The sequence below is a fragment of the Suillus clintonianus genome, assembly GCF_016758775.1.
Source record: "Suillus clintonianus strain FC179 chromosome Unknown DEU56scaffold_189, whole genome shotgun sequence".
In the NCBI taxonomy this organism is placed as follows: Eukaryota; Fungi; Basidiomycota; class Agaricomycetes; order Boletales; family Suillaceae; genus Suillus; species Suillus clintonianus.
This window is the reverse complement of record NW_024539413.1, coordinates 663-25,926: the sequence shown is the minus strand read 5'-3', so window position 1 is coordinate 25,926 and position 25,264 is coordinate 663. Positions and strand designations below refer to the sequence as shown.

The 25,264-nt window shown below is 47.9% G+C and overlaps 8 protein-coding genes across 8 annotated transcripts; 3 read left to right on the top strand and 5 right to left on the bottom strand.

Annotated features, from left to right (window-relative positions):
- The first annotated feature begins 368 nt into the window (after window positions 1–368).
- DEU56DRAFT_843178 (Alpha/Beta hydrolase protein) lies at window positions 369–3,287 on the top strand. The gene is made up of 15 exons (XM_041355069.1): window positions 369–830; window positions 886–1,063; window positions 1,121–1,198; window positions 1,249–1,352; window positions 1,417–1,470; window positions 1,529–1,566; window positions 1,627–1,681; window positions 1,741–1,868; window positions 1,922–1,953; window positions 2,011–2,194; window positions 2,250–2,439; window positions 2,494–2,552; window positions 2,600–2,664; window positions 2,717–2,944; window positions 3,000–3,287. The coding sequence occupies exons 1-15, from the start codon at window positions 521–523 to the stop codon at window positions 3,034–3,036; spliced, it is 1,740 nt and encodes a 579-aa protein (XP_041201078.1). The 5' UTR covers window positions 369–520; the 3' UTR covers window positions 3,037–3,287.
- A 3,546-nt stretch (window positions 3,288–6,833) lies between these two features.
- On the top strand, window positions 6,834–8,431 carry DEU56DRAFT_204516 (glycoside hydrolase family 61 protein). The gene is made up of 5 exons (XM_041345057.1): window positions 6,834–6,885; window positions 6,937–7,464; window positions 7,517–7,664; window positions 7,714–7,949; window positions 8,007–8,431. The coding sequence occupies exons 2-5, from the start codon at window positions 7,162–7,164 to the stop codon at window positions 8,298–8,300; spliced, it is 981 nt and encodes a 326-aa protein (XP_041201077.1). The 5' UTR covers window positions 6,834–6,885; window positions 6,937–7,161; the 3' UTR covers window positions 8,301–8,431.
- Window positions 8,432–9,594: 1,163 nt separating this feature from the next.
- Window positions 9,595–11,710, bottom strand: DEU56DRAFT_204464 (uncharacterized protein). Its single transcript, XM_041345056.1, has 4 exons — window positions 11,513–11,710; window positions 10,704–11,426; window positions 9,903–10,652; window positions 9,595–9,852 (listed from the first exon to the last, which is right to left on the bottom strand). Exons 1-4 carry the CDS (start codon window positions 11,606–11,608, stop codon window positions 9,739–9,741), a joined length of 1,683 nt encoding a protein of 560 aa, XP_041201076.1. The 5' UTR covers window positions 11,609–11,710; the 3' UTR covers window positions 9,595–9,738.
- Window positions 11,711–13,470: 1,760 nt separating this feature from the next.
- On the bottom strand, window positions 13,471–13,935 carry DEU56DRAFT_843165 (uncharacterized protein). Its single transcript, XM_041355068.1, has one exon. It carries the CDS (start codon window positions 13,719–13,721, stop codon window positions 13,491–13,493), a length of 231 nt encoding a protein of 76 aa, XP_041201075.1. The 5' UTR covers window positions 13,722–13,935; the 3' UTR covers window positions 13,471–13,490.
- Window positions 13,936–15,185: 1,250 nt separating this feature from the next.
- DEU56DRAFT_935293 (UPF0187-domain-containing protein) lies at window positions 15,186–17,532 on the top strand (the record flags this gene model as incomplete). Its single annotated transcript, XM_041358790.1, has 12 exons — window positions 15,186–15,406; window positions 15,455–15,594; window positions 15,643–16,289; window positions 16,346–16,400; window positions 16,455–16,536; window positions 16,590–16,638; window positions 16,699–16,755; window positions 16,808–16,853; window positions 16,968–16,987; window positions 17,032–17,071; window positions 17,121–17,286; window positions 17,335–17,532. 12 exons carry the CDS (start codon window positions 15,186–15,188, stop codon window positions 17,363–17,365), a joined length of 1,554 nt encoding a protein of 517 aa, XP_041201074.1. The 3' UTR covers window positions 17,366–17,532.
- Window positions 17,533–17,618: 86 nt separating this feature from the next.
- On the bottom strand, window positions 17,619–19,186 carry DEU56DRAFT_762108 (uncharacterized protein; the record flags this gene model as incomplete). The annotated part of the gene is made up of 9 exons (XM_041350637.1): window positions 17,619–17,699; window positions 17,757–17,784; window positions 17,870–18,041; window positions 18,092–18,122; window positions 18,174–18,193; window positions 18,250–18,258; window positions 18,310–18,410; window positions 18,541–18,622; window positions 19,045–19,186. The coding sequence occupies 9 exons, from the start codon at window positions 19,184–19,186 to the stop codon at window positions 17,619–17,621; spliced, it is 666 nt and encodes a 221-aa protein (XP_041201073.1).
- Window positions 19,187–19,731: 545 nt separating this feature from the next.
- Window positions 19,732–22,227, bottom strand: DEU56DRAFT_762107 (uncharacterized protein; the record flags this gene model as incomplete). Its single annotated transcript, XM_041350636.1, has 8 exons — window positions 19,732–19,983; window positions 20,034–20,177; window positions 20,227–20,415; window positions 20,467–20,504; window positions 20,560–21,277; window positions 21,325–21,532; window positions 21,559–21,935; window positions 21,982–22,227. The coding sequence occupies 8 exons, from the start codon at window positions 22,225–22,227 to the stop codon at window positions 19,732–19,734; spliced, it is 2,172 nt and encodes a 723-aa protein (XP_041201072.1).
- A 284-nt stretch (window positions 22,228–22,511) lies between these two features.
- DEU56DRAFT_762106 (uncharacterized protein) lies at window positions 22,512–24,959 on the bottom strand (the record flags this gene model as incomplete). Its single annotated transcript, XM_041350635.1, has 4 exons — window positions 22,512–23,147; window positions 23,203–23,351; window positions 23,411–23,461; window positions 23,531–24,959. The coding sequence occupies 4 exons, from the start codon at window positions 24,957–24,959 to the stop codon at window positions 22,512–22,514; spliced, it is 2,265 nt and encodes a 754-aa protein (XP_041201071.1).
- Between the last annotated feature and the right edge of the window lie 305 nt (window positions 24,960–25,264).

Below are 25,264 nucleotides of genomic sequence, written 5' to 3'. Positions count from 1 at the left end.
GAACTTTTTAACTTATCGCTGAGTCAGCTCTGGACTGCTCTGGACGGTGACCAGTGAACTGCCAGTGCTAAGTCGCCCTTGGCTCTAGCCTCCAGACCTACTATCGAAGGAAGATGGTCGTTCTCCCCATGTGGCTACGATTGGATGCAGAATACACATCGATCTTGAAGCAAACCACCATACTCGGTAGCGATGATCGATGATTCTTCGTGTCACGGCGTGTGGCGGATGGATTCTGGAAATTGGAGTAAGTACATATCCTCTGTCCTAGTGTCATACGCACTTTTGTTGCCCGGAATCCGGATCATTCATCGTCACAGCTCACTTCGTACTTCAAAAGGCGACATAATGACGGGGCTGTAATGCAGAGTTCACATTCGCTTCAGAAAATGCACTCTGTCTCATATATGATATCGATCTCGATATCACCTGATCCGCACAATCAGCGGAATCATGTCTTGTGCGGTATGCCGGTGATCGCTCTTGAATCTATCAATGTCCTCGAATCCAATTGCGCTCCATGCGGCTAAGGTTGACGTGGATCCCCGCTCTCGTAATGTTTATAATACCACGTGAGTCAGGCTGTGTCATTTCATCACCCTGGTCAACGATGTTTATCATTGCGCGATCTATGGGATTGAAACTGTCTATGAAAATCAATCTATTGGCCGTATCGCAGCTTCTGCTTGCACTTGAAGCATTATCCGCTCCGACAAACACCGGATCTGGATCCATCGTCAACTTGGGTTATGCCCAGTACCAGGGATCAGTTGACACAGCAACAAACACTACCAGCTTCCTTGGAATACGGTACACGGCTCCTCCAGTCGGTGCGTCCAGTCTTGTATATTGTACATAATCTCAGCTCACGCACCAATCACATAGGCGACTTGAGATGGGCAGCCCCGCAGCCTCCACCAACCGTCTCTGGGGTTCAACAAGCTACTGCGGAACCGAATATGTGTTATCAAGCATCCGTAGGCAACTCTTCGACGAATCCTCTTGAAAGCGCCTCTATGAGGAAAAGGGCTGTCAGTATGTCTGAAGACTGTTTATTCTTAAAGTAAGCCCTCCCATGGAACGATGAACACGTCATTTACAATTGGTGGTTATCCGGTAGTATATACACTCCTGGGAGTGAAGTGGTGGCCACTTCGTCAGGAGGGCTCCCAGTTGTCGTTTTCATTCATGGAGGAGGGTAAGTGGCATGTACAATGGTCCTCTGTCGATGAAACGATTTTGGTTCAGGTATATTGGAGGATCTGCAAGCGTATATACTGGGGCAGATCTAATTGTGGAATCGAATCACGGTGTCATCGCTGTCTTAGTCCAGTACCGCCTTGGTTTATTTGGTGCGTTCTTACTGCTTCCTTTGGTTTTCAAAATGTATACTAAATTGTATAAACTGCCAATTAGGTTTCCTTCCTGGAGAAGCGGTCAAAGAAGGGGGTGCACTCAATGCCGGACTGCGTACGTGATTATCATGGTCTGATTGTCCTCCAGACTCCGCTGAACTTCATGTTCCGAGTCGACCAGAATTACGCGTTACAGTGGGTACAGGCCTACGTGAGCAGAAATCTTTACTTGTCTGTTATACCTCAGCTGATGGGAAACTTACCCGTATAGATAAGTAGCTTCGGTGGCGACCCCACGAAGGTTACGATCTGGGGATTGTCTGCTGGTGAGCTGCGCTAGGCACTCTTCATCATCATGATTTTTGTTTACCATTCGTTGTTTCAGGTGCCGGCTCCGTGCTACAGCATCTTGTTGCTCATGGAGGAAATACGCAGCCTCCACTCTTCCGTACTGCCATGACGAGTTCCACATTCTTGCCATCCCAGTACAACTATAATGACCGAATTCCGGAGGTGATTTTTGTTCATGAGGTCGATGTCTGCAGAGTCCTGAACGCCATTACTAGATGCTGTACAATGAGGTCGTTGATGGAGCAAAGCAAGTACTTTCAAAGGTTCCATATGGCCATTCCCGATCTGATCCCTCAACTCACAGCTGTACTTCAAGTTTGGATACCCTCTCTTGTTTGCGCACTGCAGACGTCAATACGCTGGAAACGTTGAATTATAACATCAACATCAACGGCTTCTTTGGCTCGTTCGTATTCGTCCCTGTTGTTGATGGCACATTCATCTTGGAGAGGCCTACCGTGACAATCAGCAAGGGTCGTTTGAATGGTGTATGATCTCTGAATGCATTTATCTCACAGCGAAACTCAGGCCCTTCCCTATTAGAACCATCTCCTTGCCATGACCAATTCGCACGAGGGGAACATATTCGTGGATCAATCGACGACATTAGATGTCGCAGATTATGTCAAAATGCTTTTCCCGAACTTTGGTTCTGCCCAGGCTGCTGGAGCAGTGACGATGTACCAGGACCAGGGAAGTAACGTTAATCAGGCAAACCTTGTGATGGGTGAATGTACGTGTCTTTCAAGGAATCTATCACTTGCCCTGATTTCATGAGTCGATTCAGCCATATTCGTTTGCCCTACTTATGATCTCCTCAAAGTGTTTGGACAGCGGGCTTGGAAGGTAAGCTCGAGGCAAGGCGCAATTTATATATACTCAAGCAAAAGCAGGGCGAGTTTGCAATCCCACCTGGCCTGCACGCAACTGATGTTTCATACTATTTCACTTCGTATGGGTAAGTCGAAGTGATGGGTCAAAACTCCTACTCTAATTGTATACTGTTTCAGGGGTGGCCCTGCATACAACAATTCCCAGTTCATCACTGCTTTCTCGAATTCATTCATGGCTATGGTCATGTCCAACACTCCCGACGATAGATACTCTCCAGGGGATATCACACCTTCCTGGAAATCTTGGCCACATGGTTCCACAGAGATGATGTTCAATGAGACATCCGTAGGAGTGCCCGACGTGTATACTTTCAAGACCGATAAAGCCTTGCTCGAGCGTTGCGCGTGAGTAATGTACCATATCTGTGATAAGCTAAGATACTGAGTTAAAGACATGTAGCTACTGGCGGAGCGTGTCGGCGTATTCGGTGCAGTGAATGGAAATTGAGCTCTGTTATGTTCCTCCTTCACGACAATCTAAGATACAACTGAGTGAGACCTAGTTTATTTAATGCTACAAAACCTCGTTCATGTGCACTAATACTGCTTTCATCCGCAAGGCTCACCCAGCCTTCTCAGTTTTCCAATAGCTAAAATACATTATTCTCAGTGTAACCACCAGCGTGCAGACCCATTCATAGGATGATGTCCAATTCCGTGGTCCGCTGCCACTAAAAAGTCGTCTTCTACTCGCACTATAGTCTTCGATTGGAGAAAGAGTTCTTTGACGGCTCATTAAGCGAAGAATAAGTACTGCGAATATGAGATATCATTTAGAGTTAAAGTCGAGAACTATAGATGAGTCTCGCCCGCCTTCAGGGATCTACCATTCCCCGCCTCTATCATTGTGCTACCAGCTGCGTTCTTTCTTGCCGCGATGACAGCTGCTCTACATCTCCTGGCTTGGTTCTCATGAAGTACATCCCCAACAAGACCCTTACATTAGCCACCACCCACCACCATTTAGTCCCTAATTCAGCATCCCACGAGCTTGTTAAAGCCTACACTCGCGTCTTTCGGCATCATCCTGACGCATGACTTTGTTGGATATGATCGAGATTCGCCCCGGTATGGCTGAACACGCCTCTGACAGAGGGATCCCTCAGTCATGTAACTTGTAGTTGTCCAGGGCAAAACAGGGCAAAAGAAGGTACTGTAGAATTGGGGAAGGGACTACACTGGCGGCGGGTATGGTTGCGTACGAACGCGAGAAAGGCGGTGAATGACGTAACCAGTCTCTAGGCGTGCCTGCAACAATTCTTACAGGGAAGAAGGGAAACAATAGCACGATCCTGGCCAGCGAACCCTCCTCCTCCATGGGAGTCAGGTACTCAAGTACTCACCCCACGGAAGGCGAAGATTCGAAACACGTCTGCAGCTAGTAGAGTTAGACTTTGTTAGTTATGTCGATTTAGTGGTCAGTGAAGTTTACTCAATGGTCAATTCAGTCGTTTTAGAGTTAGGACTTGGCATATATTCTGTCTCTTGATTTCTTTGGGGGGTTGGGTAGTTAGTTTGTCCGCGGATGTCCGGCGGTGAATGATTTGAAACCCCACTCTTCACGAGCAGTTGAATATCGGACCTTCTGAACCTCCGCGCACGCACAGCTAAAATGAGATGGGTGTCATTTTGTTACACTCACGGCTAGGGGATGCCAAAGAGAAGCGCGGCATTACATACCACTTCAAATTGTTCACCAAGAGACTGCAGAGCTGTCGGGTTCAACCAACATGCCTAAAAACTACCCCCGTGGCTAAGGGATACGGGGTAAGCACTCCAGCTCGAAGTGCTGAATAGCAAAGGGAGCGGCTTCTGGGGCAGCATCTGATAAGTACCTTGACAGCAGGTGCACACTTCAGACCAGGCGACACTAGCTCAACACATTGCGAACTGACCGGAGGGGATAGATTCTGCCTAATTCTCGTCATCCAGTTTCATCGGCCAGGCAAAATCATTCTACCAGACCAAACACTGTTTAGTGTCTACAACGCTGAACGTTAACTTGTGCAATAGTATAAAAGCAAGTCATCTTCCTACCGTCCACCCTAACTCAAAGACATTACTCGAACACCTCAACAGATCATACCACCCCGCACAAACGATGCATTTCTCCTTCCTCACCGTTATTGTTGCGTTGACAGCATCTATAATGTCTGTCAGTGCATGTAGCGCCGATCTCGAAGGTTGCACCACGGCTAGGAACTGCTGTGATAAAAACAGTCACTGCGTTCAAATTGTGAGCAGTAGTTTGCTTTGCATCCAGTTTTCGCCTGATGACTCATTGACATCCTCTGCGCTTTGTAACATCAGACGGATGGTAGCATCTGTTATAATTACCACACGAGAGAAGAACAATTTGCACGTAGCGACTGAACAATTACCTCTGCAAAATTATATCTTATAAAATAGGCACTGGTGAGTCGTGTTGTCGCTTTCGCATTGGTGCTGTTGTTGATCGAACAATATGCAGGCCGCCGCTGATTGAGAAATGATGGGGGCAATATTGAGTTGAAGTATCATGATATTTAAGTGAATGAAACGTTTGCGTACCTTTTAGTTTGGGGGCAAACAGAGCCAGACAGAGCCCCATGAGATGGGTCGACCATAAATAAACTGTGGCAGCTAAAAAAAAAACGCGCAGTTGAATCAGATCAACTGTCCATTTTTTCACCGTTCATATCGTTTTCTGTATCAATCTCGCTTAACCGTCAAGTTGGAGCTCGACAAGGCGTGGGATATGAATCAAGCTTATCCGGCTCGATACAGAGCTTCCAAAATATGAGATCATATCAGCGCCAACTATCAACGTGCCAGATCTTGATTGATTACTCACCATCCATAGGTCGAGAGTCTCGGGGTCGATATCATCGAATCAAGGGGTCGTCTTATCCTTGATAACCCTTTGCAGCAACATTCTTCGTGCTGTCAATTTTGATTTGAAACTCACGCTGACGGTCATTCCCAGTGTGACTTACGTAATGGTATTGATCGATTTGGCCAACGGTTGAACGACCCCGTACGGCTCACAGCTACGATGATTCAAGCTTCAAGGAGTATCTTACCCACGAGCTGATCATAGGAACTGTACAGTTCGAACTTCGAACTGCAGAGAGGCTGCCAGCCCAACTGAAGATGGCGATTTGGGGGGAAATGGCCCGAGAGTTTTATTGATCAGTGGTTCTTGGGTCTAGAAGTCATGCAGCATAAGGAGATGATCCCGGGGAAAGAAATGGGCAAACTACCAGTTAGGATCGCTAAGATATCAGCCTGATAATCTCGAGCCCAACGTTCTGGGAAGCGGGATTGAAAACAACACCGCTGGCGCATCCCAGAAGAATCCGAAGGAGGTCCTAGAAGTTCCGCAGAGTTTCGTCTTCTTCGAGACCACCAGCTTGAGCTCCCTCGAGTTCGACACATGAATATTCGATTATTGGCCAAATGATCGAAACTATGGAGATGGACAACATCGCGGGCCGCGCAATAAAAAGTATATGCACTTCTGAGAGCTTCTGAAGTGCGCAATTCAAGCCGACTCCGCCAGTCCTAGCGCTTATCTTCTATAAAGTGCTGCTGGAAGACGATCCATCATCCTGCCCACGTTTGCTGCATCTCCGAGTCGTCGCCATCTCGATAGCAACATCTCTGTAACCCCGTTTTCACTTGCAACATGTGCTGGCCTGTGCCTTCGAATAGAGCAGCATGTAAGAAACGTTGGGGGACCGAATGCTGGATGAGAGAGAGTCGATGAGAGTCGTGTCCATTATGTAGTGAGCCTGAGAAATTGTTGTCAAACATTCCATTGTTGCATTTTTCCACGGCACACACCTACTCACACACACCACGATGTCCATCTCCTTCGATTGATCTTCTGCCTGACTTGTATACGCGCTGCTGCGCCTTCTCCTATGACAAAACTGACAAAACTCTACCCGAAGTTCAAACGAACGATTAAATAATAATTCGAAGATCAATGCGACTCGACAACTTTCTCCTTGTGGATTTGCCTCAAAGCTCGGTTAATCCAAGCTTGCTCAGGTGATACCCTGGGTTTCGATATGCGATACTAGTCAACGCCACGACTGAACCACGCCAGCGGAGCGCTGAGAAACACGACTTGATCCGATGACTTGGTAAACGGAACTTGTAAATGCCTCAATAATAATACGTGTATGTTCCGCCTGCAGCATGTGGCATGTAAGTATTTTTTCAGCTTTGATTTGATTGATGAGGCGGAAGCGAGGACCACGCAGAAGGGGCAAACACTATAATGAAATGGACACACAATGGTAAGCACCTTATTACCTTTTATTCATTGTTCTGATTTAGTCTGCAACAAGGCTATAAAAAGACGGTCGCAATTCTTCTTATAGTCCCTCACTGGTCTAACAGAAAGCTCTATTGTCTGTGCACCACAACCACGGCAATCGCCTGTTTTGATCTATTCAACAAATACGTATTTGAACTCTCGCAGGGCGAGTTTGTTTATCGTTAACGTTCATCCTCTTCCTGCCCTTCCTCGCATCGCTTCTCTTTCCCGACACCCCTATACGTTTCGCTCATCTATGATGCTTCGAAGACTTGTCCAACTCCTCCCTGCCCTCGCCATCTCCACTCTCGTCTCAGCTCATGGCTTCGTACAACAAGTGACAATCGACGGCACCGTCTACAAGGGCAATAACTTGAACGTGGGGACCCCTGCCGCTTCTATCATTCGACTTGTCAGCACAAACAGTCCCGTCAAGGGTTCTACAAACCCGGCCACTAACTGTGGGCAAGACGCTCAGTTCGCTTCCCTGGTTGGAAACGCGAACCCTGGCTCCCAGATCGAGGTTCTATGGGTCGGCGGCACTGACGGATCATCTAATGTATGTGATTTTATGTGATGTTGTAGATTGGTGAGTAACTATGAACGTACAGTGGCCGCATAACACAGGCCCACTGATGCACTACATGGCCAAGTGCGATGGTTCATGCTCAACATACAACTCGACGAACGCCGAGTGGTTCAAGATATCTGAACTCGGTCTCGAGGCTGACGGCAGTACCTGGTACCAAGCAAACCTGGGTTAGTACTGTTCCTTGCTTTGCCTTGCTTGCACTCACGTGTTTCGCAGAATCTCGAGCTCCCGTAAACGTGACGATCCCGAGCACCCTTGCACCCGGAAATTACCTGCTTCGCTCGGAAATTATCTCTCTCCAACTTGCGATGTCGCAGGGAGGTGCTGAGTTCTACCCTGCGTGCATTCAACTCCAAATTGGTGGTGACCAGACTCAGGGCCCGACGTCGAGCGAGGAGTGCACATTCCCTGGTTGTTACTCTGATACCGATCCTGGTATCCTGACACCAAACGTGAGCTAGTTTCCTGATGTTGACTTTGGTTTGAACATATCACTGATCGTCGCCCAGATTTACAACCCACCCATTCAATACACATTCCCCGGCCCTCCTGTCGCAACCTTTGCGAGCACCGGCTCGGGCTCTACTGCCCCTGCGCCTACCTCCAGCGGCTCTGCATCGGGTTCCTCGGTAGGGACTACATCGACCTTCTCCAATGTCCCTTCTTCCACTATTACTGCCTCCCCAAGTCCAACGGCGACAGGGACATGCATGCTTAGTAGCCGTTCCACCAACGAGGATGCTGTCAAACGAAACAGCAGGAACAAGCGGATGCTCAAGCGGAGACTCATCCGTTCGCACTGAATTAAATGGCGAGGGTGGGCTTGACGTCCCCCTCCCTCATGACTATCATACAACAAGGCTTGAAGCCTCATGGCACTGCGTGCCTCATCACACGACATCAACGATTCAGTTATCCACACCACGTTCTCTTAACTCACTTTCGCTCACGTTTACTCTCATTTCAGCTCCCCTCGGAGCTAGCCACTCGCTATTGTGCACATGTTCGTTCTGATTCGTGGATACCTTGTCTATTTGTATTTTAGGTGCCCATCTGGGATGGGTCTTATCCGTGCATAGCCATGGTTTGCATATTACTATAACTGCACCGGATGTACATCATAATGATTGATGTAATACAATTGATATGATGCAATGGCTGAAACGTTGATTCCTGCTTGTCCGGTGCGGCGTGTTCGCTGTCAATGTCATAGATCAACTTCCATTTTCAACAACCCCAAACAAACTCAAAGGAGTCCAAACAAACGCTGCGAATTTCTATCTCACACTGATGACTTGGACGTGTCACATCGCCCGTATCCTTTGAATCCTTTCAACATGCAAGAGTCAAGACCCTCGTGCGTAAATTCATTACATCTCACCCCCGTTGAATGCACTCAGGCAGACCTCAACAATACCCATCGGATTTGGACCTTGCTTGTGCGCATGAGATCTGACAGGGCACACTAGTCGTCATGGGCCGCCAGTAAAGTATCACTATGCTTCCCTTGACTCTGGCTCATGTTTGCTAAATCACTAGGTGTATCGCACACTTATCGTCCTCCTCGATCAACTCAACACTAGGGGATGAGTATCGCCCCCGAAGCAACCTGCGAAGGATGAAAAACATGCTCTAGCATCTCCACGACATGCTTTGAGGCAAAGCACGACTTGGAGATGCTGTCACCTGTTTCATACCCTTCCTTCGCCGTAATCTGAGCTCTGATTCCTGCTGCACGCGTTACGAGGACGACGAATGCCCTGCCGATTGACGCACATGAGATCATCATTGGGTCTTCACCGGTCCCAAGTGTTAGGAATAGAGGAGCATATTGGCTTTCAAAACGATGTATTAGTACCAAGCGAAACGAAACGAAATCCATACCATTGAAACTTCCTATCGTGATTGGTTGAATCGATAGCCAGTCGATCAAACGTTTGGAAAGTTGCACCATTTCCCCGCAAATCCTACTATCATTCCCAGCCAGTAATGTATAAATTGAAGTACCTAATACACAAATTTGAGTCAAACGTCTGGATCTGGCTTTGGGAGTCTGTAGATCACGATGTACATAGAAGTGAATAGTCTACTGCCAACTTGGTTCGGTTGAAGCTTAACATGGCTGATTACGCGTTTTCTTATTTTGAGAAGTGACTGGTGATCTGTACTAGTCTGACGACGTAGTGAGCTCCACATGCTAACTGTGAACGAGAGCATTGTTGTATCCGATTTTTCGTGGTGCTACAAGGACTGATTGATTGCTTCTAGATCTGCTTGTGTGATTTCTGCCGCTTCTGCCGCCCTTGACGTTATCTCAATGACTTCGAGCTTGAATCTGTGCCGATATTTACCACACTAGATAGTAATCAGTATGTCTCACGTATTCGAAAAATGGGAGAACCTACGATGTAAATTCTGTCTTGTTCAATCCAGATTCTGCAAATCGGGACACCGCCGAATGTTTTGTTCAACACAACCTTGACGTAAGGCAAGTTTGTCGTGAAGGTCGCCTCTTCACCTGACTTGGGCTTGCTGATTTCTAACGTAGATGGTCCTTTCACTACTCGTCCCAGACCCTTCCGGCGCTCAACAGCTAATGGGCTGAAGTCCATCACCTGTAATTCATGCTCCGCGCCATACACGTTTGCAGAGGATGCTAGCAAAACTCGATTTCCGCTAACGCCAACACAGCTGCTGTTCATTCGGAACGCGCGAGAATTTGAAGGGCCCCATTCTTTCCACGGTATCCCCACTTTCATGTCCCCAGAGAAGCCAGTGTTGAAGAAAATCCTGGTAGAAATGATGAAGATGAAAATCGAGTCGAATGGAATCGAACGATCCAGGGATGGTGGTCGGAATATGTCAAAGCGTAATTTCAATAGTTGGTTTTTTGGGTCAGAGGTCCACATCGTTTGTTCGGTTTGCATCTGTGGCTGCGTGCTGCCATCCATCGGAAGGGCGCACTCTGTGCACCCTATGGTAAATGTTGTGATAGGCACCAAGAAGCAAGCCAGGAATTGCGGTGCTTGGGACATATTCTCGATTGAATACAGTTTCAACTTTTCGTCGAAAATAAGCAATCTATCGTTTCCGAGGAAACAAAAATCAGTTGCCCCGTCATATGCTGGGTCTGCGTCGTCAACAATGAGGACGCACTAAATTGAGCGTTAGCTGTCGATACTTTAATATTTCTGACTGAGCCTCACACTGGATGTTGTTGAGCGTTGCCAGTCCCAGATCTGCAACACCCACAGGTCTGAAGTATACTCATACCATGGTCCATCGTTTTGCGGGGAGCGCCAGCACTTGAAAGCGATATGCCTGCCTAAACCCTTGAGCTTGAGGTGGTTTGAGCCCACCTCGGCGGGCTGCTCATATCCAGGCAGCTCAAACAGAGATAGTGTCTGTCCAGCAGCTCGGGGATGAATACCACTTCCATCCAGGGCTTCAATTTCAATGCAGAACATTGCGTTTCCCGACTCGAGATGATCATCAGTAATGACATACGCGATGGCAATCAGGTTTTGTGCTGGGTCCATGAACACATCGAATATGTGTGCGTTGGGATTTGAATACAGCGGCCTTGTAGACGGATCACGCTTGATTGTCTGTTGTGAGGCCTTTGGTAGTATCGGGGACACCATGACCAAGCCTTGTTTGCTGTTCCAGAGGCAGAGATGCCCATTAGCAACCCATCCTGATTGATCTCCATCGTGGAATTGTTCTGGTATGGAGATTTTTGCGCAAGGTTGAACGCCAAATTTGAGCCACGCGTGAGGTCTGTCCCTCAGAAGTTTTAGGCGCTGAGAGATGGAAGTGCGGTTGCTGGGATCTGTGTCGGGGACATGGAGCAGTTGTTGACCGCCGAGTTCAACGATGTACTGAAGCTCGGAGTACGATATGTACACCTGGCGAAGGGACCTACATACCTGCAGGATAATCGTCAGACCATAGATCCTAACACAACCGTGACAGTGACATCAAATTGATTGGTAGATGAATTATCGTGGCTCACCAATGTACAGCGAAGGATATCTCGGTAGGGCAAAAATTTCAGGATATAAAACTGTGATTCTTCGGCAAGTGACAGAAATTCTGCTCTGGACTTCATCGTGCAGGTTGGAGCAGTGTTCTGCCGGTCAGCGACCGCAGTGTTCGTTCACTGAACGCCAAGTGTGAGAAAGTCGATGACGTTGGCAATGTTCACTTGATCGTGAACGTGTCAGGTGCCATGAGTCCTTGTATATTCTTCATCAGCAAAACATCCGGATGCATGCAAGGCCGCCGACAGGCAGTACAAGGTGTGCAAGCGCAACATTTCGTACAAACCACCGCAAGACTTGTGAGGCACGATACACATCCGTACACGCAGCGAGGTTTTATGCATATCGCGTGGCAAAACACTTGCTATCTTTGTACCTTCTTGTAGACCCTTGTATGGCTTGCAGCCATTGTATGAGAGCTTAATGATTGTAAGCACTGGCATTTCGTTGACTTGCAGGCATTCCGCGTTCATTGCAATAGTAAGATCACATCAATTGAATTAGTACAGTCGGACAGAACGTGAATATTCGAATGCACGCCGGACACGAAAATTGGCGGCGGCTGGAGTCTACTACCAAAGTCAGTCGCGACTCGCTGGGGAGTCGGGACCACAATTACTTTACGTTTAACTTATTGTTGATTACATCATACACCAGTGTGCTGCGTCTGGACTCTGGACTTGTCTGGACCTGTCTAGACTCTGCACACAACACCAGTTTTCAGTCGAGCCAGAGACAACCTCAGTGAAGCATATCGATCACGAGGCTTATGCTTATTGTGTACATGTCTACCATACATTAATGTCATGCACCATAATTGCGCCGTACCAGCAGCCAACCGATGAGCCCGTTATTCGTACCCATGGCACTGCCCTTGAACATTCCTCAACGATCTTGTAACTCGCAACCTTATCATCGTGCGTTCTATGGTTGAGAATTGGCACTTCGTCCTGGACGACATTCTTATTGTGGTGCTGTGTAACTTGACCTCTTTGCTCTGCTCCGCATTCAGGAACGTGCAATCCGATGACTTTTCGCACACCCTCTCTCACTTTCATTGGCTCACCGAAATTGAGGGAGTCGATGTATGCAAGATCATTATGATGGTGATCGTAAGCAATGGTGTCAATCTCGAGTGTCGTCGTTCAAACGGCGTCCTGCACAAAATATGTGGTGTAGATGTCGGCAAACATCGCAGACGGAGCTATTGCCCGCACACAAGGATAGCGCAAGAGGACCACACGCGTCTCCTGCTCTATCCGACTCAAATGTACCTGCAGGGAAGTAAGTGACACCCGCCCATTCGCAAAGCATATATCATAACTTGGTGATCACGCTAGAAGCCCATACACATGACAGATTCCTGATGATCTTTGGGAAATAGTGGGGGAAGCAAGGCTATCAAACGTTTGGAGCAATACTGACCGTGTAAGCTTCTTTGACTTTAGGATGCGTATTAACTCTCCAGCCATGCACGAGATCGAGACCCCCTCAGCAATGTTGAGGAGAACAGTTTCACCTTCGGCCTGTCCGATAGCTACGCGAAAGAAGTGTGAAGCTTGGTCAAGGCGGAACGACGTCAGGATACCCTCAGCAATGTTGAGGAGAGTGGCTGTACCTTTTCCCATGCACCCGTGCCCTGTGCACCTTTGGCCTGTTCGATGGCTACGCGAGAGAAGTACAAAACTTTATCAATGGGGAACGACGGCCTCACCATCCCCGCGCGTTCACAGGCACTTTTCGAGTTCGAGTCGTATATTTTCGTCAAGGAATTTGCAAAGTCTCCCCGTAACGGATCCTCTCTCGGGGACATCGAGTATGGTGTTCCGACGGTTACGTACCAATGGGTGCCATTCTTACACTCTTGCTGCTAATTAGTTTATCATCAGACAAGAAAGTGCCTGGAGACTCACAGGCTACGCAGTTGTATGTCACCAAGTGTTCCTTGTGCTACCCCATATCCATGTCCACCTCCCCAGTCGACTCTATGCTAGTGGCACTAGCAGTCTCCTCAAAAGCCCGTCCAGGATGAAACACATAGCCCAGAATCTCCAAGTCATGCTCCACCGCAATCTCATTCCCGTCACGCACCTCATCAGGACGAGAAATACTCCGCCGATTGACGTGCATTGGATAACGGGTCTCACCAGTCTTGCCAGCCCAATCAAAGCCAAGCAACATCAAACTATCGCTCCTTCTCCACCGTCACGCGCAAACAAATTCACATCGCAAAGGTCACCATGAACGTAACCCTCGGCGTGCAACTCGTGGATAAAATCAGTGATGGCCTTCTTGAGCGGTCGAAAGTCCGAGACATCCATCTCACTGAACTTTCGATATGAGCCAGTTCGTCGCACGAAGTGTTCATCTTCAATATTAATGTCAAGGGCGTCCGTAACTACCATTTTCCAGCCGCCGGGTAAACACTCGTAGGAGAGAAATTTTGAGGCGAATGATCTGAATGGAAGAGAGAGTGGCAGCGTTTATAGAAAAACTTACCAGCAGTTTGCTGTTTAAAAACAATATGTGAACAACCTTTATCGTATCCCAATAATTAAGGGGTGGCTCGGAGTCCAAAGGGTGGCTTTTGATATTATGCTCAATTGCGTCGTTGAAAGGTAGGCAACTTTCCAGGGCTGAAGACCGGCTGGGCTGTAAAACGTGTAATTTGCGGACCTCTGGATTCACATGCATGAATGCGTCTTTGGAGTAATCGCCATAGCTGCGCTTTAAATCGCTGTCGAACAAATATGGTCGGGGCTATCGCCGAACAACAAGCAGTTTAGGTGAAGAGCTTCATCGGGGAGGACGGACATCATGAATTTTAGCTGGAACAGGGATTGCACGTCATAGGAGGTTCTTTCCATGGTCAACAAGCGCAAACAAATCCTATAGGGCGTCCAAATTAACTCCCGATTTGAATGCTGAATTATTATGTTCTTGTAAACGTGTCCTTTCAAGCAACCCTTTAAGCTTTAGGGCTTGAATTGAATCAATCCTCGTAGAATCGCAATACCTTCAGGCTGCCATCTTACAACACACATGACGACTGATGCTCACGATCATCATGTTTTTCGCCAACCGGGGAAAGCTGCAGACCTACACGGTCACCAGTGCCACAATAGCACTAGCATGCGAACTTTGCGCTTCGAAGATCTGGCACTAATAGTATCCCCGCCGCAAGTTCAACGTGTTAACTCCCCTTACTCGGACGCTTTCATTTTTACCGTACATGTGGCGAACAACAGGCTTAGCTAAAACTTAAACCGCGGTGGTTTCATTGCAGTTCGGTAACGCTGGCACTGGAGCAACTTCAAGTCTTACACTACTGGGCCTGGGGACATATAGGCCGCGCAGTTGCATGTGTTCTTGTCCGAACCGGTGTGCAGGGATTTTTCAGTACGTATGTCAAACTTACTACCTTCATCAGACACGTGTGAAGAGCATGTCGGATTACAGGTAGGCCGATTGAACACTGTCTCAGTCGATGAACGATTTGGGGGTGCATGTAGGCGTTGCAACCCTTGTCCACGTGCCTTCCCGCAACAAAGGTGACTTTTGACGACTCAATGAGCTCCTTCATTCACCGTTTTTCGCCTTAAATGACTCACAGATCCTTGATATCCACCATCTGACCACTTTCTCATGTCTCGACCGCCAACATCCACGATTTACTCTTCCCTTGGCTCGTCTGATGCTGCACAAACCATGAACAACTCCCCAACTTTATGGGACATGCTGTCGACCACTGCTCTTAACAGATGCTGGCCTGTGTTGATTTGCACCGCTATCTGGTCGTCCGCACTATGCGTGCTTAATCACTATACCCACGGGAAACTGTCAATTCAGCCAACTCTCATTACCGTGTAAGATTCTCTCGGCCCTAGCCAATAATCAACCAACTCTTGCTACAGGTTCGGTACCGTCCTAGGTTTCGTAATATCTTTTCGAACGACGTCCAGCTTCGAACGTTATAACGATGGCCGGAAATATTGGGCCCAAATTGTGCTTAACTGCCGTACCTTTTCTCGAACTGTCTGGTTTCATGTCCCAGGTACGCAGGTTCGCTCTTTTTTGCCAGGTCAACTCAAACAGATTCTAGATAATACTATATCTGCTTCGACCAAGGATCACCCACTCTCTCGTGAAGAAACGGAACGAGACCAAGCTAAGACTTTGATTGAGAAGAAGACTGTAATCAATTTGCTCGAGGCCTACGCTATCAGCGTCAAGCACTACTTGCGTGGGGAAGACGGAATTCGCTATGAAGATCTGCACCCGCTCGTCTCCTTCCTCTCACTATGCTCTTACTCGCTCCCTGCCATCATCCCCTCTGCAAATCCACTAGAGTTGTGTCGTAGGTCGACACGTGCAAGCTCACACTCTCACAGTAGTCACGATGCACCAGCGTCCCCTGTAACTACCCAGGCGCCTGCGTCCCCGTATCACCGATCTGCAATTCCGTTGGCGACCATTCCTGAAGATACATTGCGATCTGACAATCGAAACATACCATTTGCAAAAGAAACCACGGTCGATATCATCGAACCGCATGATCATGGAGATCTTATTCTACCCGCAGCAATACCTCCCATGAATTCGTGGCGAAAAGCCTTTCCGTTCTCGTTCTTCTTTTGGGTATGGACAACTATACAGAAAGACGCTGGCAAAGCCGCTGGTGTGAATGACGTACATCCAAATTTTCGTTACAGAAAGCACAACGTGCCGTTGGAAATATCTTTGTTCTTGGTACGTGTGTCTTCGCCACGCGCGGAAAAATCAAGGCCTCATTTTGGTTCTTACAGAGTTCTTACATCGCCGCACTGCAAGCCCGTAAAGCTGTGGATGCCCCAACTCTAAGTATGTTGTTCTTGTTGATGTGTTCTCCACTATCGGTGATAAATTTCTTCACAGCTCTGCTTTATGCAACGCTTAATCAGCTCGTGGATGCCCTGACTGGGTTAGAAAGGATCCTCACCACCCCAATCCCTGTCTCGTGCGTGATTATCAGACTCTTTCCACCTACGATATCCCTCACTCCTCACCCAGTTACTCCTCGCATCTGTGGATGGTTACACTAGTTTATTGTATAGCTTTGGTACGCAGGGATGTTTTTTGTCCACCCGCAGCTAACCGATATCGCCGCTTTATTTGGTAGCCCTTCCAGCTGTGGTCCACACTTAAGTGGTTAACCGTCCCAGCGTCTGTAATTGCCGTAAGTCGCATTCTGACGTTCTTGCCTTGCTGTGTCTCATTTAGCTGCACAGAGCTTTATTTTCTTTGGGTTCGTCGTTGCCGGCGAGGAAATAGAGAGTGAGTATTAAAGCTAAGATGTTGCGCTCGTTGATTTAACATCACATCTTAGATCCATTTGGCAAGTTGGTCCGTTCTGCGCGACTGAGATAAATCTTATTGTTATCCATTCAGGCTATGACAGGAATGACTTGGTGCGTCTGTCGTCTGTGACTGGTGATGGCGTCATCTCACGCAGGAAATAAAGAACATGGATCATTTTGTCCAAAATATCATACGTAAGCGATATCGTTTTCCGGTTGTATTTTTCTTATTCTGTCTGCCCAGGGAAAGAACTTCGTGCTATTACAGCCATGCCGACCCCAGACCCGGCAGAATGGGTGTTCTCGCCTCAGAATGATTTTCTTGGAACACAGTCAAGGGGCATTGCCCTGGAAACACCGTCCGCGTGGCTTGAAAAGGGAAGAATGGAAATCCTTACAGCTTTACATGGGTAGGTTGTGCGTAGCAAGTTATGAGTGCTAAACTTACATTTTTGTAGGAGTGGAGGCACTACTGAGGATGCACGCTGAGTCGTGTCCGCTACTCGACACTCACGATTTGTTTGGGCGGATGCGAGTCTTTACTGTGTGGTGGAGCTTAGGGATCTTGATGAGACGACAAAGAAACCTTAGCCAGAGTCCATTACTTATTTCGATCCTATGTTTGACCTTTGCATATACCGATTGTGCGATCCCGGCTATCATGATATCTGAGTCTGAGGTATCACAGATAGTGAAAAAATATGCGCATCAGGTCTAGATCTGACAATTTATATAATCGAGTTCAAAGGATGGCGGTTTCACCAACTGCATCGATCTCGATGTAGAGGTGCGACCAAGACTTCGTGGAAGCTCCCATCAAAATCTGTAATTCCACATAAGATCGGACATTCGTTGCACCTAACATACGAGTACAAATAACCACTGATAGCTTCTCTGCTAATAATCTCCTGAGGCCTTATTAAAGGTATGACTCCTGGTAGTGCAAAGACGTAAATTTATCACTGGTGTTAACGTGAACTATGTGCAACCTACCTATGCAAAGCGTGATGAATCTTCTTTTCTCCCTTTTCAAGCCAGGCAGCCAGTATTTTGTCCGGGCTGTCCTTCGAATATTTCTCATCTTGAAGAAAATTGTTCTCATTCGAGAACGCCCATATCTTCGGGTTTGGGGTCGGCGTGGCTGTAATAGCATGAAGTTCCTTCTCTAAACGGGTAGAGTGAGAAGAATAAAACCCGGACAGTGATCAAACTGACGGATGATATTGCGCACAAAATGATCAATTCTCTACATTCATGGTTGAGTGAATATATTCCCCATTGGGAAAAATAAACACACCAAATCATTCTTGTCGTAGCCTATTAGATAGATGACAGTAAGATTTGAATCGGTCATTCAAAATGGGACAACTCACCAAACGGATCTAAAACGATGTGTTAAATGAATGAGCAAAAATCTTGGGTTCAGAACTTACTTTCAATTTCTTCCCCGGCAACAACAAAGCCATAGAAAACAAAACACTTGTAGTCAAGTGAGACACGACGACACAATGAAGCATCACCAAAATTCCTGAAGCTAGATAAGGGCAGGTCAGCACAGGTCTAGACATGGAAGGTCACAAAAGGCGTACCAGACACATCAGCAAGCAGAAGGTGGAGGAGTGGTCTATCAGAACAGAGCTAGAAGCAGGATTGTTGCTCAGCACGCCAATGTTGGGTAGTTGTATTGGACCTTAGCAGAATGTTTGACCTTAGGGGTTCTGATTCGTTCTGATCCGATGTTAAGAGCTGATAAGACATTGTCATTGCACTAAGGTATTACATGGTACGAGCAGTCATATGGGTACATCTAATCATGGTTCAGACATGAATTGCATTGAGGACGAAAAATATGAGTGAGGAACAAGCGATGACAGCATGCAGATAACGAGACAGCGAATGAATCCAGCCATGAGAGCAGAAATGAATCGTAAAACAGTGAGTAAACTTTGGGAATCAGAGCATTAATGAGTAGCGTCAGAAAGTGGATTACAGCTGAAGACGTGCATTAGATTAAATCATCGTTTTGAAATTAGAGGATGGGACTCGCATTCATTTCCTTGTTTTCCTTTTCTTTGGCGCAGCTTGAGTTGCCTTCGCCTTGGAGGCAGTGGCAGGTTTGGCACCTTTGCGTGGTGATCTCCGAACCTGTTGCTCCTCGTCAGGCTCACCTTCAGACACAGCTGGACTTTCGACCCTCCTCCTCTTTGATGTAGAGGTCTTCGCCTTAGAGGCAGTGGCGCTGCTGGCAGCGGCCTTGGAACTTTTGCGTGGCGATGTGCGAGGCTGAAACTCGCGTTCCTCATCCGACATGTTTTGCGTCAGCGGGCTTTTGAATTCCGCTGCCTTTGGTTTCTTGCGAGGAGGCGGCGAGGTGGGTTGCAGTGCTGTATCTGCATCAGATCTAGTAGGAGGTGGTGTAATTGGTGGAGAAGGAGATCTACGAGGTGGAGTGGGTGATCGAGTAGGTGTTTGATGTACAGGAAGCGATGGACGTTGGGCGCCGGCACTGTGTGGTTGAACACATCAGCAAACTACCGGGTGCCTGTACAAAATTGCACAATTTTGTGCAATTTTGTACAGACTCACAGAACCTACAGCTAAGTCCCCTCTTTGCAGGTTTGTACAATAGGCCTACAATCTGTAGAATTTGTTACAATGTGGACAGATAGCCACAGGATGTGCAACATGTCTGAACTGCACAATGTGTGCAACATGTCTGAACCGCACATCCTGTATGAATAGTACTAGCTGCACATCATGTATGAATAGTAGTAGCTGCACATGGGGAACATGATCATACAAACAGTCATCATGATTGTGAAACTAAATGAAAACATTGAGCATTGAACAGCGCATTAAAGTATGATATTGATGTCCCCCGCGTCACTGCCTGCACCACTCCCATCTGCATGCCAATCAAATTCGCCCATACCAATCTTAGCCCATTGCTCCAACATTTCTTCGAGCTCTTCACGACGTTCTGGGATGTCGAGCAACGTGTTGACGGATTTCTGCAACTTGTCGAAGTCGGTCCTGCATCTATCAGCGCTGAGTTCAGGAACTTTGTCGCTGCCGGTGTCGCTGAATCCAGAAATAACGCCCTTCATCTATTGCAACATCAGTGACGAAAAACAAGATAAAAAACGACATAGCGCACGACCGCCGCCACGAGAATGAGAGCATTGATGGGAATTGTCTGGCGGAAGTCGTCCGTGTTCTTCAGCGCCTTCTTGCTGTTGCTGTAGAAGAACTCGAGACACACATCCTTGAGAGCCTGCGATACAAAATTCTTGAATTTGCCCTGCGAGAGAAAACAGTGAGTAGCGCTATTGACACGAGGGATCACCTACGTTAGACGAATCAGGGATCCGGAGGTAATCACCGGTCTTGAGCAGCGCGGTGGCAGCTGTGACGATATGTTTCTTTATTTGCTCTGGTAGCATTGCGGTGCCCTTCGGGAAGATGTCGTACGACGATTTGGTGATGGAGATGACAACCTTCTTAAGCTCTGTACGGAACGTGAAGAGATCATCGCAAAGCTAATCAGCGTATCAGCGAGCACGTTCACCATCGATAAATGAAAGACTTACCAGCCGGCACATCTGTGGGCTATATTCCGGAAAGTAGCCTTGCAGTAAGACATGAGATGACTGGAAGAAAGCGGCAGTACAAGGAGAATTTACCGTTCTCAAATTTGAGCTTCTTCTGGTGGCATAGCCACAACTCAGCGTCCAAGACTTCTTGTGCCAGTTGCACGGCATCCTGGTGTTTTGGAATGGGATGGGTGAGAATAGCTTGCAATCGCATCTGCAACTTTGCTGCCTGCGGGAGTCCTTGCCAACAAGCTGGATAAAACCCAAGCTTGGAAGGGTTCTCTTGGTTTGTCTTGACGTTTCGTGTGCGGCGAGCACCAGCGGGCGTAGGGCTACGAGAGCATGAACGACTGGGAGTAGTTGCATGGTCGGAACGAGTCCGCAACGGAGAGTGTCTGTGGGAAGAGGGCAGCGCACGACTACCAGAGGAAGTGAGTGGCCGAGACGGGGAGCGCCGACGTTGAGACTTTGTATGCAAAGAAGACTGCGTGGATGTTACTTGACGATACGAGCGTTGGCGTGGAGACCTGGAGCGAGTGGAAGACTTATGCGAATGAGGCAGCGAGCGTCTACGTCGAGAAGGTGGCGCTTGAACGGAAGAGGCACCCCCAGATGGCGCATGTTGACGAGATCCCGAGCGGCCATTACATTGAGACAGGCGTTGACGAGGAGATTTCGAGCGGTCGTTACGTCGAGATGGGCGTTGGTGAGGAGACTTAGAGTGAGTAACTTTTGAAAGATATGATGGCGAGGGAGCCTTGCGTTGTCCGTTCTGCGCTTGATGACGTTCGAGAACATCATAAGTCTCCTACACAGAACATCAATGAGTGAATACGATCGAATAGATGAGAGTACATTATCTTGGCCCTCCACATTCATAGGCTCGTCCTCCCAGTCACGCTCTTGACCTAGATCCCCTCCATCTGAATCCACTCCACCCCCTCCATCTAAATCCCCTCCGTCTAAATCCCCTTCGTCATCGCCACCGTCTTCAGACGGTGCACCTAAACGTTGACCGGAATTCTCGCTGTCGTTTAAATGCTGATCTTGCTCGGCTCCATCCCTGCAATGAATATGTTAAGAAGCCACAGGCGAAAAAGGATTAGCACTTGCGTATCGTTGTGCTCCTCGAGGTCAGCACGTTCATGCGAGTGGCGCGCAGACTCTCTATTGTCGTCGTCGTCTCGTTCGTTTGCCTCCTGTGCGGCCATTCTGCGATTGCTTGACTGAGATGCCCTCTCGATACGATGTACGCTGGTAGTAGACGCAGGTGCCTTAAATCCGAACCTGTCAGAAGAGCAACCGGTACGTAGCACTGGACGAGGAGAAGTGTAGGCTGAATGATGCCTCACATTGTCGCCGGACTTTTGAGATGATCGCTTAAGATTTTTACTCGTAGTTGGAGGTGTCGTGGATGCAGGTTTTTGCTTGGTAGCGTTTTTTGCAGCCGGAGGTTTTGCAGAAGCCTGACAAGATCATAGCTCGAACATCGTCAAGATAAAATGAACTTACACCTTTCTTCCCCTGACGCAGCTGCGCAGGAGCCATTGAATTTTCTTCAGGATCACTGGCGTCAAGCTCAGGGTAATCATTTTGCCCTTTCCGATTCCTCGCCGGTGCTGCTATAGCTTCTCCAGCTTTTTGGAGCTGTGCTGCGTGGCCGCCAACACCGCGATTAGATCTTGAGCTTTGTCGACAAGGTGCTGGCTCATCTTGATCATTGACCGTAGAACGTCTAGCCCTCTTCTTGGGAGGCATCGAGCAATATTGTCAGCTGCGACTGCGACAAAGCTGTGAGGAACATTGCAGGTTGGTTAGTTATTGATCTCACGTAAGCGTATGTTATGTAATCAGTCAGTATGCGATACAAGGTACAGTGGGCATCCTCAAAACAAACGAGATTCACAGTAGACCGAGGGAAAAATGTATGAGTAAAGTCGCCAGGACAAAACAAGTAGGCTCGGACAAGGACAAATAGGTTTGGAAAGAAAAAGGCATGGTAAAACTCGGATCAAGATGACAAACTTCTCTCTAGTACTATCTCATCGTGTCTTAGAAGCAAGTCGCTTAGAATGACGTGAGCCTGGCTGACTAGTCGAAAACCATATTGCGCCACTACGTGGAAGGGTTGAAGGACCTGCGGTGGGCTGAAGAGTAGGAGACTGAGGAGGAGGACTGGGCAGCGGGATTGGGATGGGGATGGGGATGGGTATTTCCTCCTCGAGTTTCGTGATGAACGTTACAAGCATCTGGAGTATGTGATCGTGAATGATTGATTTACTGGAATCGAGGTCTGTGAGGTGGATATGATTGCGCCATTCATTGACTAGGGGTTTGAATTCCGAAAAATAATCGGAGACTCTGTCCATTAGAAAGTCGCCACAGGATATGGCCCCCTTCTTCGATAAGAAGGTGGTAAGCAAACCACTGGCGGCACCTAAGTTTTCATAGGCCTCCGACCATGGCATCGCCTGCTTATTCCATGTCGGTGAGACTTTACCGTGTGCCCCCCCATACTTCGTAACAAATTCGAAAAAAATATAGAACATCGACTCGAGGTCATCGCATGCGTGGTGTTCGATTAAGTGCAGCTGAGTAGGGTCAGGTGTCTTTTTGATGGTCTCGGCATTCCTCGACATCATCTTCAGGACGCGCATGGAGATGTATGGGATAGTCCCCTAGAAAAAATATAAGTTCAAAAGCAAGAACAATAAACCGGAAATGAAATCTTACAGTTCCAAATGAAATTGTAGACGTCTTGCCTTCCTCTAAAAATCCGGCATGATCGAAATCGATGAAGTACCCGATACCCTCGTGAAGGATAAAATTGTTTGGGCTGAGGTCCCCGTGTAGAACTCCACGTTCGACCATGAGTCCATGAGCTAACAATACATAATTAAACCTGAATTTGACGCATTGAACTGAACTGAACTGAACTCACCAATGACAAAGTCACGAAAAGCGCATACCAGCTCCTTCCTAGAGCTGAACTCTGATAGTGGTTTTCCACAAGGGGTCATGACAAGCCGCTGGTGATATCAATTACAGAACCTGTAATCACCTCTATCGTCTGGGTCAAACCGCTGATAGCGATCACGAATTTGTGCTGTACAGTCGGGCTTCCCGTCAAACATGACATCCCAATGATCCACGAGTCGAACAACATTAGGGATGCCCTTGACTCGCTCGAGAACGGTCGCTTCATGATATCGCTTTGCCGCAGGTACCCAACAGTCCTTCATCGCATAATCCTTCCCATCAGTAGGATCTCTGACGCGATAACAAACCGTTCCGCGACAGAAGAAACCCTGACTCTTCCATAACACATCCATGATCGAGTATGTTTTACCACTATTATTGACAACCCATCCTTGCGCCCCCTCGGCCAGAGAGGGGTGAGTACCCTTGCAAGCAACGATGCACATATGGATGGTGGGGTCGAGGCCAAAGTACATCGGATCTGCTATCGCGGTTGTGGCTATTGCCTCGAGGACACGTATCGGGTGTGTATGGATGGGGGTCGGAAGGGATATGATGAGGCCTGAGCGGTCAAAATAATGGGCGCGAAGTTTTTCTGCACAAATGGAGTAGGCGAGAACGAAGCGACGCCACGGTTGTTCTCGCATGATGAGGTACGCCTTGGTGGTAGATCCACAATACACTGATAAATCAGGAGATGCAACAAAATTGCTGGAGGTGTGTTCCACGAAGCTCAAGACATCAACCCATCTCTTTTCCTCACGTTTGTTCATGTAATAGAACAGGGCGACATCGGGCTTCTGCGTGTTGTATAGGTCTGGTATGGGTGAGTTGGCAAACTCGGCAGACCAGTACCGCTCGATGGGCGAAATTTCATAGGGAAGTTTCTTCGCGTATCCAGTTCGATTACACAGGGCCCACTGAACAGCATGGAACAGGTACTGTAAGTCCCTCTCAGTCGAACTCTTTTTCCGTTTCCTCTTTGATCCTGCCTTTACACTGCCATTGAATTCATCGTCACTCCCGCCGTCGGTCCCTTGGGAGAAGATTGTTGAACCATGAGAATCCAAGGCCTCAAGTTCTGCACGCAAATCATCCGAGTCAACGATGTCTGTATCGGTGGCATCCCTCCCTGAACCCTTGCTCTTTTTCCTGCGGCTGTAATTCCACTTGTTTTGTATGTATACAGATGCGCCGTCCTTCTTGTGGTACCTGATCTTTTCGACGTGATGATTTTGGAAGGTCGATACGGGGATGAGCGCACGGAAAATGGAGTCGGCAAACTTCATCTGGGCAAGGCCAGACTCATCAATGACATGGCCATCAAGCTCTGCCCTCAAAAGGCCCTTGACAGTATTAATTGTGCGTCCGCCTACAGGTGGGAAGCCCGCAGAGCTGAGTGATGCCCCGCAAAGGTAAGTGTCGAATGAAGTGGCACCAGGAAGTTCGAGTGATGAGGTTGTCGTCATTGGTGGTTCACCACCGGCTGATGAGTCTGAACTGGAAGACATGCTGTGGAATGGTGTCTGGTAGGAGATTTGCCAGTGTGCGATGTATCTGACTACTGAATACTAGCAGTGTCTGTGCAGCCTGCACAAGTGTGCACAGGCATGCACGGGTGTTGACGGCCTTGTCGGGATTCACACCGTGGTGTCGGCTTTGTCGGGACTCACATTCATACTACTCAAATCAACCGATTTCACTCGTTGCAATTCTTTTTGACTAGTGGGGTACAGTAAAGGTATCTATCCTTGCGAGAGGGCAGCATATATCTGTTTGTCAAAGTACTTGTTTAAGAAAAAAGATGAATGGTAAT